Source organism: Phoenix dactylifera, chromosome 14 (assembly GCF_009389715.1).
Source record: "Phoenix dactylifera cultivar Barhee BC4 chromosome 14, palm_55x_up_171113_PBpolish2nd_filt_p, whole genome shotgun sequence".
Lineage (NCBI taxonomy): Eukaryota > Viridiplantae > Streptophyta > Magnoliopsida > Arecales > Arecaceae > Phoenix > Phoenix dactylifera.
In genome coordinates this window covers 304479-317757 of record NC_052405.1, presented here as the reverse complement: position 1 = coordinate 317757, position 13279 = coordinate 304479, and the positions used below count along the sequence as shown (strand labels likewise).

At 37.3% G+C, this 13279-nt stretch overlaps 1 protein-coding gene across 1 annotated transcript; it reads right to left on the bottom strand.

Annotated features, from left to right (window-relative positions):
• Positions 1–302: 302 nt before the first annotated feature.
• LOC103701298 (probable catabolite repression protein creC) lies at positions 303–10013 on the bottom strand. Its single transcript, XM_008783311.3, has 11 exons — positions 9592–10013; positions 9169–9486; positions 8979–9087; positions 8775–8868; positions 5790–5877; positions 5613–5696; positions 4137–4233; positions 3948–4035; positions 3236–3341; positions 3072–3164; positions 303–1226 (listed from the first exon to the last, which is right to left on the bottom strand). The coding sequence occupies exons 1-11, from the start codon at positions 9736–9738 to the stop codon at positions 801–803; spliced, it is 1650 nt and encodes a 549-aa protein (XP_008781533.1). The 5' UTR covers positions 9739–10013; the 3' UTR covers positions 303–800.
• Positions 10014–13279: the final 3266 nt, after the last annotated feature.

The window sequence follows — 13279 nt, the reverse complement described above, 5'->3', positions numbered from 1 at the left end:
TTGTAAGCAATTACTCGTTGCATATACAATCTTATACCAGTGGAAGATTTGGAAGTCTTTCAATGATGGACTCTTTATTTACTGTGCATCTCTTGTTTTGAGCCAAAACTGACTGGATCCTACAATGTTTTCACTAGCAGACGGTAAGTAGATCATTGCACTTGGAAAAGATTGAAGCAACACTCACCTGCACGTTGTTTATTATCTTACAGTTCCAGTGATTCGTCAAACAGATCTCACAATTCCAACCTCATAAAAGTGGAAAAACTAGGAAAAACGTAACCAGTCTAACAAAATAGCAGGAGAAACCAATTCATTTGTTTATGTTTCCTAGCTGCTGCCAATTGCACAGCCCAGAGAGCCTTCATTATAAGAACCCAGGAAGTAAAGAGCCAGATTCAAGGAGAAATTCCATGTTTGATGACCAAAAATCAACAAATACCTCTGACACTTCTAATTAACATATTAGACACATTAAACAATATCAACCATGATGATATGGACCTGCTGTACTTTTAGATTGGAAATATATATATCTGTACAGGAGAATATTCCATTATTTCCTCTGCTGCCACGCAAATGGCAGTACTAACTAACATGCTGCAACCAGAAGCGTCTTACGGCATAAAACCTCAGCACTTCATTAGCACCTACCACTTGACGGATGCAAACGAACTCCACTAACCTCTTCATCCGCAGGAAATCGTAATCCAAAAGATGATCAAACGACCAAATAAGCTTTGCATTGGCCAAGGACAAGGGATTGACTGCAGTTGCATGCCAGCAATGCAAGAACCTGGTCAAGTAAAGAGAACAGATGATGGTTGCTTATAACTAGGACCAGAAGCTTTCATGGATGATGTAACAGGTCTGTCCTTTGAACTAGGTGCACCTACAACTGCTTCAGAGTTTGATTGGCTGCTTTCACCATTCCCAGGCCTCAACCAGATCTTGATATGTCCCTCCCGACAAATAGTAAGCACCGATTCATTAGTAAATGTCAAACCAGAGAGAGGCTCCACATGCACGCGGTGAGCAACCAGAGGTGAGAGTTTGGGCACATCCCGCATACTTGGAGCAGGTTGAAGGGTGCCTATGGGACAAATATTGTCCCAGTGAGCAGAATGACTTCCACTGCTGAGTGTAGGTGACCCACCAGGAGGGCAGCATCGCAATGGCACAACAATTTCATCCATTACCAGGTCCCACAGCAGCAATTGAGTGTCCTGAAAATATATAATGAAAAACAAATTACAATAGCACATAAATGCAGAATAAAAAGAGTTAAGACATTGAATAGAAACTAAATTTTTTATACACATTTTGTTTATGATAGCTCGTGGGTGTGCCAACATTCAACAAAAGCTCCAGAAATTATTTGATACAAGACCGCAACAAATTATTGAATCTTTAGCAATAAAAGTTAAGCCATCCGTCAACAGCAAGTATGAGGTCACATGACACTGGACAATCGATTATAAGTTGGATATAGCTGATAATGCAAACTATCTTAATCTCAGTGTTCTATGGGCAATGTCCAGTTAATTCCTACAAGGCACATCAACCAGTCTTTTTAATAAGCAAAAAAAAGGGCAAAAAATATAAAATAAGGTTTTTTTAATAAAAAAAAGAATTTGACATGATCTATAATGAAATTTTCATAATTGTCATACTGGTAACCGTTACTTCCACTGAACTACTTACAATCATACACAAAGATAAAAAACAAACCAATCAAACGTCATCATGCTTGAATTATCTAAATTACATATAGCTAACCTACAAGCATCTGGAGTCAGATATCATTTCAGTGAAGATTCTGCTAGATGGTTGTTTCAGTTGAAGACAATGCAAACATATGTGGCAACAAACATTATACTGAAGTCAACTTACTGCTCCCAATTCTCAACCGCAATGCCACTCCATGACTCTTTGACCACCTCATATATATTATTGTATACCCATATGTAGACCCCAAAGACGAAATAGGGTTCGTTCATTTATGTTGAAGAATTACAATTTCTCATGCATTGTTGATAACCAAACCTATAACAATATCAATGTATGCACAATATACAAGAAGCTTAGAGAAATTTATAAATGATTCAAGATACATAATTTTTTTCAAAAAAAAAAATTCTGGGTTCATTTTATTTACTACTCAACTTAAGATTGGAAGATCATGTTGATACCTCAGTTCATAGTCTTATATATTAAAATCATATATTAAGTCTTGTATGATCAATATTGGCCTCCACAATTCAAAGAGTGCCTGAGTATAAAATGAGCAGGGTAGAGAAGGCAATTTAATGGTACCGTGCATTTCAAAGAAAGGAAAGCTATGTTGAAGAGTGAGTACATCAAAGAAAGCACAAGAGATGCATGACCAGAGGCTAAGGTAATGGAAAACCGACATGGTGAAGGCATGTGAAACAGATATACAAGGGGAAACCTGGGGAAACCTGGATAAAGCAGTTGAGGTTTGCATTGATAAGTGAGCAAAGAAAATAGGAAGGCAAAAGATAACATGGAGATGTGAGAAAAAATCTAGCAATAGAAGCAGGAACAGATCTAGCCATAAGTGAGCAAAGAAAATAGGAGGACATAAGTGAGCAAAGAAAATAGGAAGACATAAGAATGTTGTGGATAAAACTCATGGTTAACCTTTGCCATGTCTTTCAACAAACCCATGTATACCTTTGCATCTGTCAACAGAGTCTTTATGGTACGATGTGCAACAATGTCAGCTGCAATGCAGCATAGGCAATTTATGAAAACCTTTAAAACAGAATTTTCTTGTATATCCACCTTCAAATTGGATGGAATAAAATTTTGCTGATGGATGAATGGATGGATGTGATTGGTCTTTGCCCACTAACAATAAATCAGATGAGTAGTTCATTTAGACTGCATTAGACAACTGAAACAAAACCACTGAATTTTAACACTGCATTCAATTGTCCGAATGTTGAAGAGTTAGCAGATGTGTATATTATTTAGGCTTTCTTCACATCTATAACAATTGTTGTTGAAAATTTAGGTGCTAGCGTGATGGTTTGGTTCTTTTTTACCTGGCCAACTGAACCAAAGCGATACATGACATTCTCTCCTGTTCCATCTGAATTTGGTCCTGACCAATAGGAATCAAAAGCAACACCACTAACCTGCCAAACAACTCATATTAATAAATGTTACTGGCTAATTAAAAGATGTAACACAGAACATAAAAACTTACCCATGAATTATGTCCCTCACCCCATGCTACTATCTTCCGGTCTTCCATGCTCCATACTTGTACTAGATCATCTTCACCACCAGTCAATATATATTTTCCATCCGAACTAAAATAATAAATAGAATTCTTAATTAGGTTTTCCTCCTAAAAGAAACAAATTGCCAACTCATCTAAGAAAAACAGAATGCTGTATATAATTTAGTGCTCCTGGATTTTAAGCAATTGTTGCATACTGGGGAGACATAAGAAGATGAATATGTCCAAGCACGTGAATGAGATTGGCAGAGGTAGGGAAGCTGATGTGGATAGATGAGCATAAAACAGGAATTGAATTGTGGTATACGCAAGATAACAAGGTTAAGATGTCATAATAGAGGGTGATGGGAAACAAACTGAGATGGTATCACATGAGAGACCTGCAGCAGTACAAAATAGACAAAAATATAATGGAACCATATTTATATGTAAGAGTGAGATGATAGGAGCCGAAGACCTGATAAGGGCTGGCTGCAGATTCTGCTAAAAGATTTGGAAAGGCATGTTTGTTTCTTGGAATAGCACTTAGTAAGTACATGGAAAAGAACACTTATATTCAAGGAACAGATAAATCTAAAGAACAGAGAGAAAAATATTGATGCTAGATCGTAATAACCACACAACAGGTCCCTAGAGAGAACTAATAACAACTTGTATGGAAGATGTTTCACATTACCTCCAGGCACAACACAGTAAAGCACCATAATAGCTTTTCCCACCAAATAATAATTGCTCTTTTGGGAAATCAAAGACTCTCAAATAACCTACAGAGGTAATCTATCTCAGGTTAAAGCAAATAAAGAAGCATGGAATATGATGGAGACCAAAAGTTAATGGATCTATAGTCATTAAATAAGGTAAATACCATCTCTGCCAACAGTGGCTAAATATGCTCCATCTGTTGAGAAAGAAATGCTGTTGATTGTACCTTGGCAGATATGCCATCGTGCAATTGGATTGCTCTGCAAGGAAAACCATTATACCTCGGGGTCAGTACATTGAGCCTAACCAAAACATGCTCAAGCCAACTTGAGATTAAATGAGGCACGCTTAAGCCAGGCTTCCCAATTCATGTTGAGCTTAAATCGAGCTCAAGTCAACCCAATTGATTATCAGGCTGAGCTCAAGCTGGCCTCCGCTCACACATTTTTGGCTTGCTTTCACCCCTGGATACAATCTAATTTTTGAATGGGCAGTATTTGCCAATAGTTAGGCCTAGGACCCCCAACATGCTTGAGTCCAGGTCAAGTAGTACTTGGACCTGACCTAACCAAAGAGCATCCATATTCAGCAGTTGAAACATAGAGAACATAGAAAGCACTAATGATGTGGAATGGATCTTAGAGTTTATATATGCAAATAATTTTATATCTGAATCTTATTTCAAATATAAGATAATTTGTCACATGCAGGAAATTGTACGAAAGGAACATTTGACATCCCAACAATTTCTCGAGCCCAAAGGAAGAAAAGAGGCAGTAAGAAAAAACAAAGGAAAAAATAAGTAATAGACTAAATTTTTTTCATTAATTTATCTAGTTCATCCAAAAATTATTTGCCTCAAACATTCTTAAACAACACTGATTTATCTAGTTCTCTAACTATTGTCAGAGAAATTTCCAGTAACTTGCCATTGGTGAGATTTGTAAACAACTAGAAATCATACCAAAATATATTTGCGAATACCAAATAGATCAATAATATCAAAATCTAATCTAAACCTAGATCGCATCAACTACAACAAGTACTGCCAAATGCACCGACAAAGCCTATGCACAATCAGCTCCTCTAGAGCAAGGGCATGGACATGTCCAATAGAAGGCCTCAAGAAAAAGACAGACACAAATTACCGATTCTGATGGCATTCAAAACAGTGAGATTACTTGAAAGCTTTAGCAAGAAATGCAAGTTTGCTTGATGCTTGAAGGAAATTGGTAGATAGCTAATTCTGACCCATGAAGTAACAATATTCTATAGAGAAAATGATGCAGACTTGTTTAGGGGAACATCTATCTAAAAGGATGGCTTAATTTCAAAAAAAGAGTGTATGACTTAATTATATTTACCCACAGCACCATGACAACCAACAAATAGGCAGAACAAGACATCTCATAATATTAATATTTTTATTAGAAAAATGGTTAGATGGCTGAATTTCTCCATCAAAGCATACCTTCTCCATCAAGTTTTGTATAACATACTGGTCATTTGTTTTATCTCGTAAGTATTACATAAGTAAATTGAAAGTACTGAGGTAAAATTGCATGAGTTCTCCATCAACGGCTTTAATACACATTGAAATTGATTTCAAAATCCAGAACAGGTGTACTTCTGAAGTTACCTTACTTGACCGCGCATGTGCAACAGAAAACTGGGATTGATCCTTGATAACAGGAAAGGAACAATCTGCAGTCCCATCCTTGCTCTACACAAAGAGGACAAGAGTCAATTCCAATTTTAAATAAAATTTAAAGTCAATCGCTACTAGATTAAACTGTATATTCAATCCAGGATCTACCTTTTCATATACATATAGATTTCCATCAGCATGACCAACAACAAAAGCACCATCACCTTCTGGAACCCAGGCAACATAAGTACAGCGGCTGCAGAAAACAAAGAAATGCGCACAAAATAAATGGAAAATGAATGTTGCATTTTGAAATGATAAAAAAAAAATATAGATATAAATAAAAAAGAATCAACCAATGGCATAACAAGACTATACAAAGAGTTACTTCAAGGTGTGCAACACACACATACACAGTCTTCCATTTGACTTACTACTTGTCAAGATTTCCTAGAAAATGTTGATCATAAAAGCATATTCCCCAAGTTTAGCAGCTAGCATGATCTTAATAATAATAGTTCCAGAAGTTGTTTGAATTATTGCCTCAATAGTATAAATTTAACAAAAGATACAAATAAAAGTTATTAAAACTCCTCAAATTCTGATGACTCTTAAGATAAAACTGAAAACAAGTTCAAAAGCTTATACACATCATTTTCTTCTAAGTCTTTAAGCATGATCTAGAATTTTTCTTTTTCTCTCTCAACTACAGGTGCAGCTATTTGGGTAGTACAAGACCAATTAAAAGGCATGAATGTTAAGTCTCAATCACCACAACATGATACATGCCCCACAATGACTTCATGGCACACAGCCTAGCATGGTACAAACACATGGCATCACTTGGCATGCTCTTGTACCATGACATGCCAAGCATCGACATGTAGCAGCACAACACACCATGTAGTACCCATTCAATCAAACCTTGCTTGCCAAGAAATAGGCCATCCATCCAATGTTGAATGGCCCCAATGTATGAAACATGTCGGAGTCCTATTTGGGCCTTATTTCAAAATATTTAGGACTATTCTGAAGAGACCTTGAAGTGGTTTTCAATCATATACTTGGCTGGTTTTAGGAGTTCGGTTTATTACCGACGGGGTTAGGAAAAGTAGCTGATCAAAGCTCTCCAATAGGGGTTTCGTCAGTTGATTAGGATGGTAATTCCTGTTTTGATGAAAAGGGGACAGTCAAACCTAACAGAATCAACATTGGGCCTGCTGTTTGATTTAGTTGTCTACAGAGTTTATTCAAAAATAAAAGTTGACTACAGGACTTTTCCCTTTCTCCTCTTTCCTCTTGTTCCTCTACTCTTTCTTCTCTTATTTCCCCCTTTCCTTCTCTTCTTCTAGACTCAGTCTGTTGCTTGGCTGTCATAAAACATAGCAAATTAAGCTTTTTCACAGACCTGAAAGCAGATCTAAACTGCAGTCATTTCACTCTTGACAACAGATTGGTAGTCAGTCTTGAAGTTGATTGCTATCATAGCTAAGTGGAAGTGGCAAAAAAAATGTATTTAATCAAATAATGTCCAATCTAAGTTTATTAATGTGTACTTCACACATAATTCCAAAATTTCAGTGCAAGGTTCGTTGTGCCAGTACTAGGGCATGTGCTGGTTTCCCAACAGCACGGTTCAGTACAGTACCATGCCATTCTGTGCCAGGCTCGTAACAACACAGCAAAGCTGAAGGAGCGCGGGGGAGAAGGAGAACAAGAGAAGGGGAGGGAGGGAGAGAGAGAAATAGAGGGAGAGAGGGAGAAAGCTGGTAGAGGCCGACGGAGGGCCGGGTAGCCACACGGAGAGGCGAGGGAAGAGCTCCACCTCCGGTTCACCTGTTTCGAATAATAGAGGGAGAGAGAGGGAGAGAGAGGGAGAAAGCTGAAAGAGGTCGACGGAGGGCCAAGGAGCTATTCCACATCATCATTATGTATCATGCAAACGCATTAGATAATGGTCCAAGAAGTGACATTGTTTTCTTGTACCTAAAACCCTGCCCACTAATTCCAAAGTCATGTACACCTTAAGCTCCCGCACAAGTCTTTTCAACTGCAACTAGAATGTCTCTCTATGAGAGGTTGCCTTCATTCTTCATTCTCATAGTAAATGATTCCACTATTTCAGTCATTTTCCACCACTTTGTCTTCATCTCAACTTGCCATGACCGTCTTGGTTCATACTATACTTTTAAGCTCCTTGTAACATGCCATCCTTAACATTACATATAAATCAATAGCCTCACTTCTGCTACAATAATCCTATGTGCATATACCACCCTTATTGCTCGAAGCCTTGATGCTGCATAAATCTTACAGTTTCATACTTCACCTTGACCCTCTTCAACAAGTTAAGATCTCTGAATGCTGCTAGTTTGCATAGGTTGAGAAATGCTCTCCCAAAAATACCATTATCAAACTCATTTTAGTTGTAGGATACAACTGATTCAGTGAACATGAACCATAACCTGGTAACAATATGTTGTGAAATTTGCTATTTGCTTGCTTATGTTACTTATCTGACTTCGTGTACTTACCATAGCCCTCCCCCATGACTTGATATGCTGACATTTTTCTTGGAACTTACATTTTTCCTTGTAACCACTCACTTAATACTTGTATTCACTCCCTTCGTACTTTATTTTCTTTTTCTTTCTGGAGGGGAAAAAAGCCTATTTAGTCACCACCTTCAGCGCAGCAAGCATCTGATTATGACATATAATACTAGAAAGAATTATCTACTCCATGAAATCAGAATACAAGCATCTACTATGACTTCAAGAATGTAAATGCCCACAATGGACGGTCCCAACCTTCCATTCCTAACCGAAATAAAACAGTTGATCTAACTATCTACTTCCAAATATCAACCATTTTTAGCCAGAACATATGTTATTAGCATTTGTACAATACTGAGGTGATTAAATTACAAGGTATTAATTGTAGATACATGGTTTTAAATCTAAAGAGAGCAAAATATCTAGGTACAAACTTGGGTCTCACAGGCATGGAATACAAATGATGTCAACACTGCATATAATGATATTTACCGGAATAAAACATGGATGGATGATCACATTGATCCATTATAAGTGTCACACCTCGGCTGCCAAGATTGATGCAAGGGAGAAAAACAAGAACAAGGAGAATACATGCCTGTTATTAATTGATCCATCTTTGTTATAATGCTGAGCTGCTACAAGCTTCCTACCAGGGTCCTGCAATTGTTGCCTCAATGACACCGAATAAACTAAACACCATAGGCATAGACATTTAGTAGGACAGAAAGGCAATTTAATCAACAAGATATCATAAAAACAGAACATGATAAAACTAGTTTAAACTGATAGCCGAACTCACCATCACCCGAGTGCAGCCCAATGAGCAAATCATGCCCATCCTTGGCCCCGGCATCGAAGGCGTGGCATACAGGGTTCGAGTTGCTGAAGTGGATGGACTTGATAGGATCCTGAAAAGCAACCACATCAAGAGATGATCAAACTGCAAGAAACTTCACAAACCAACAAAGAAAAGGCTGATAGGTGAGAACCTTATCCTGCGAGTTGAGATCACTGATGAAGAGAGTGTCAGCGGCATTGAAGATGAGGTACGTGCCCTTGCCGTCGTAATTAGACATGGACTGAGAGCTACTCGATCCGGTGGACGATCCAAGGGACCCTCCGATCCTGCTGCTCCCCGAAACCACCCGGCTAACGCCATTCCCACCGACGAAGCTAAGCGCCCGGCTGCCGTTCCCGGCCCCAAGCAGCCTCGCGGCCGCCGACCTTACCCCTCCGCTGGAGCTCGGGGTCGACGGCGTGGACGGCGTCTGGTTGGCCGGTTTCTCCTTCAGATAAGCGATCGTCAACTAAGGAAAAAAAAAGAATCCAATCTTTAGCAAAACACGGAAGCAAGAAAGCAAACAAGCATCAAAGGGGGCGAAACCCTAGCCCTAGGCCAAGAAGTGGCGCACCTGGGAGACGGCCTTGCCATGGGAGTAGTGGAGGACGGCGGCAGGGTGGGTCTTCTCGTACTGGAGCTTGTAGCGGCCCTCGGGTGTCTTGAAGTAAGTCTTGAGGCCCGGCGATTGAGCGTTGATGGCGGACGAGGAGGTGGCCATGATCAGAGGCTTAGGGTTTCGAGATCAACGGAATGGGGGCGATCAATCGAGTGATCATACTACCCTCTTTCCTCTCCGAGGATTCGAGATTAGAAGCGATCAAGAATCAACGAATTAGGGTTTTGTCAGGGAAGAGGAGAGGGAGGGAGACGCAAACCAAACGAAGGGTTTCTCGTCGTCGTCTTCTTCGCTAATACTGCGAGCCCGACGGGTCCGGAGGGGAGGAGGAAAAGGGGGAATCGGAGGAGTAGTTTGTGGGAGATTTAAAAAATAAAAAATAAAGCGACTCCGCCTTTAATATCTCGGTAAAAATAAAAAACAAACGTGATCGGGTTAAATAGAGCCGTCTTTTTCCGGTGGACTCTTACCGCCGGAAGCATCTGAACCGTTCATTTGTTGGCCTGAAATCTGGATCGTCCATTGGGACGTAACATTGGATCCTTTTGGAGGGTGAGTCAACGAGGATGCGGAGTCAGTGCGCCTCCCTCGGATCGGACGGTCTAGACTGCGGGGTCGTGGTTTGTGGATGGTCAGAGATGGAAAGTATTTTCCTTGTAAACAGTGTTGTTTCCATTGATTGATGATGAGTAGATATAGTTCACCCGCCCCCACAACGCCGTCTCCCACCCTAATAAAAAAAACTAAAGGATGGGAGGTCAGAGCTTTTAGGGAGCCACGTTGGTGATAGACCGCTGCTCCGTGGATGCGACTTTATAGCCCAGCAATTTTTTTATTTCGCTGGAGCAGAGAATTGAGGGGGACTGCATCCTGAGCTTAAAGGGACATAGTGTTCGATAGAGCAGATGAGGAAATGATACACTAAAATTAGTTTCCTTTTGATATGTGCAGAAGGGTATTCAAATGTGCCTCTTCTTCCGATTCATTAATTCGGTGGTTCCTAATTATAACTGATTATTATTATTTATTAGCATAAATTTAGAGATCAAATAACAACTTGCCCATAATATTTGTTTTATTAGCATGATTCTGTATTAATCTATATTTTTTCTTTATTAACATGATCTTGTTAGAGTGATTTTAGAAATCACATAACAAATTATATTTTTTCTTTATTAGTATAATTCTATATTAAGCTATATTATTTTTTTCTATGGAGTTGTATATAAAATTTTACCGAATACGATGAAACGAAGAAATAAAATTATTTCTCTTTTTTCTTTTTTTTTCCTTCTATAAATATTTTAATATTATTATTGTTGGCTTTTTAAAGACGAGGAACTTTTTATATGGTACGGTAGTAATGCCCCATGGAGCCACGTGGTTTTCTCAAACTTAGCTGCAATTGTCAAAGATCCCTTTAATAGTATTTGCATTGAGTAATTATTAGTACTGTAACCCCGCAAACATGAAGCATCCGTTATGGGTGGCAATCGAGTCAGGTGAGACATATATAAAAAATTTATCAAGTTGAACTCTATTTATTTAATTTACAGGTTAAAAATTTGGATCCAAATTTAATTATCTAATTAAATAAATAATTTAATTCAATGTACAGTAAGTTGAAATAAATTAGATAATCTAATTCAATGTACAATAAATTGAAACAAATTAAATGTATTAAACGCTTAAATATTACCAACTCTAGCAGTATCGGCCGGAAAAATGAATAGGAGAGAATAGTTATAACTAAAATGAAAAAAAAAAAGGGAAAAGAATATGTTGAGCCACCCACAAACGCAGGTTTTTATTTTTCACGAATGAAAAAAAGAGAAAAAGATTGCTATTTCCATCATTCATTCTGATTATGTACTTTAACGGTAAGAAGCTAATATGCCGCCTCCATTAATGTCACGGAAAGTTAGTAAGTAGAGTGAGATTCAGTTCACGTTGACACTTGAGTGCGGGGGCGAAGTTCGATCAGATAAAAACAAGCTTTCTAGATACCTTTGTAACTTTATTATATTCATGATTTGCAGCTGGCAAAAATCCTAACAATCAAAGAATTTCTTACGTCGTGTGGTATGAAGTCGTCAACTATACCTAGTACTAATTCAAAATAATAATAATAATCATTATAATAATAATTTATTGATTAAAGCTTGTATAAATCTATAATAACAATATTCCAACTCATCAATTTTAGAGACCGTAAGATATAAAGATAACAACTATAAGAAAATTATGAAAAAATGCTAGAGTATCACTTGGTCATGAAAAAATCAATTATTTGCACGAGCTATTTTTTATGTGAGAATGGGAAGCTTGTATTATCAACAAAATATTATATACGTAAGACATGGTTGCATTCTTTAAATGGAGATATTGAAGCTAACTTAAGTATAGCCTAGGCACAATCTAGGACTTCCAAATATAAAACTCATACTATGACTGCATAGGTCAATTTAATTAAGTGACATAAATTTGTTTTTTTTTTTGATGGGAAGGATCCTTATTTGCTAGATATTTGAATCATGGATCCAAATATCTAGGAAGATCTCATCACGACAACCCATATGATGGAAGACCGCCAAAATAGGAGAAAAAAATATGGCCACAATGAAAGTTGTTTTAAAACATGTCGAAAAGGATAATTTTTTGTGATTCACATTATTTGCATAATTTTAAAGATCACATAATAACCTGCATTGCCCATAATATTTTTTTTATCAACATATATTAATTTTCTTTATTAGCATGATTTTATTAGAGCGATTTTATGGATCAAATAATAACTGATATCAGTTAGTAATATTTTTCATAATTAGTGTGATCCTATATCAGTCTATATTATTTTTTTTATATAGAGTATGTACGCAAGTTTTATAACTCCTAAGATGTACCAGATATGACGGAATAGAAAAATAAAATTATTTTTCTCTCTCTCTCTTTTTTTTTTTGGTTTTTTCTCTTGTTCTGCAAATATTTTACCACATACTAAGTTAAGATGACGAAACCACTAGAACTCTAGCAAGACTCCAATAAAAGAATATAACGTGGTATTTGACTTGCAAATATCAAAATAACTTAAAGTTGTATTGACAAAAGCATTTGGTGTACATAGGTCCCAAAAAAAACTTCACTAGCATTAGCATAGTCAGTATTTATATATGAAAGCACGTCCATCTTATCCGATTTCTTCATTGGATGCTGGATGAAGGACATAAATTGCCAATTTATCAAAGATACGGCAAAACCACCAATGTTCCAATATTTAAAAAATGTTATTCTACAACCATTGAATTAAGGTTAATTTTTTTTTAAAGCTTATTTTGCATATTTTTTCTGCTAGAGACTCATGCATACGAGTTATAAGTCCAATAGGATGTAGGAAGATTTTGTACTACTTATTTTAATATTATCTTTTTTCGAAAAAATTTCATCATACGAAAATTAGGGAATGCATATTGGCTTTAGGTGATCTCTCTTATAACTATTTTCTTAATGTAATTAGTACAAATCGATCATGAAGTTGATAAAACTGTTATTTAAAATTGACTCTCAATTTTGTTGAGCAGCGAGAGGTCATCTGGGAGCACATAATACAAGGTCAAGGTTCGAGAGGACGCTTTGGTGAGAGCTG

Bases quoted from the DNA above. Each gene is read 5' to 3' on its own strand.
- LOC103701298 (XM_008783311.3), bottom strand. From the start codon at position 9,738: ATGGCCACCTCCTCGTCCGCCATCAACGCTCAATCGCCGGGCCTCAAG. The intron at 5,697-5,789 runs GTAGATCCTGGA...CTCTTTGTGTAG, and splicing joins ATCTATATGTATATGAAAAG to AGCAAGGATGGGACTGCAGA. The intron at 1,227-3,071 runs GTAAAAAAGAAC...ATATATTTTCAG, and splicing joins GCTTTGGTTCAGTTGGCCAG to GACACTCAATTGCTGCTGTG.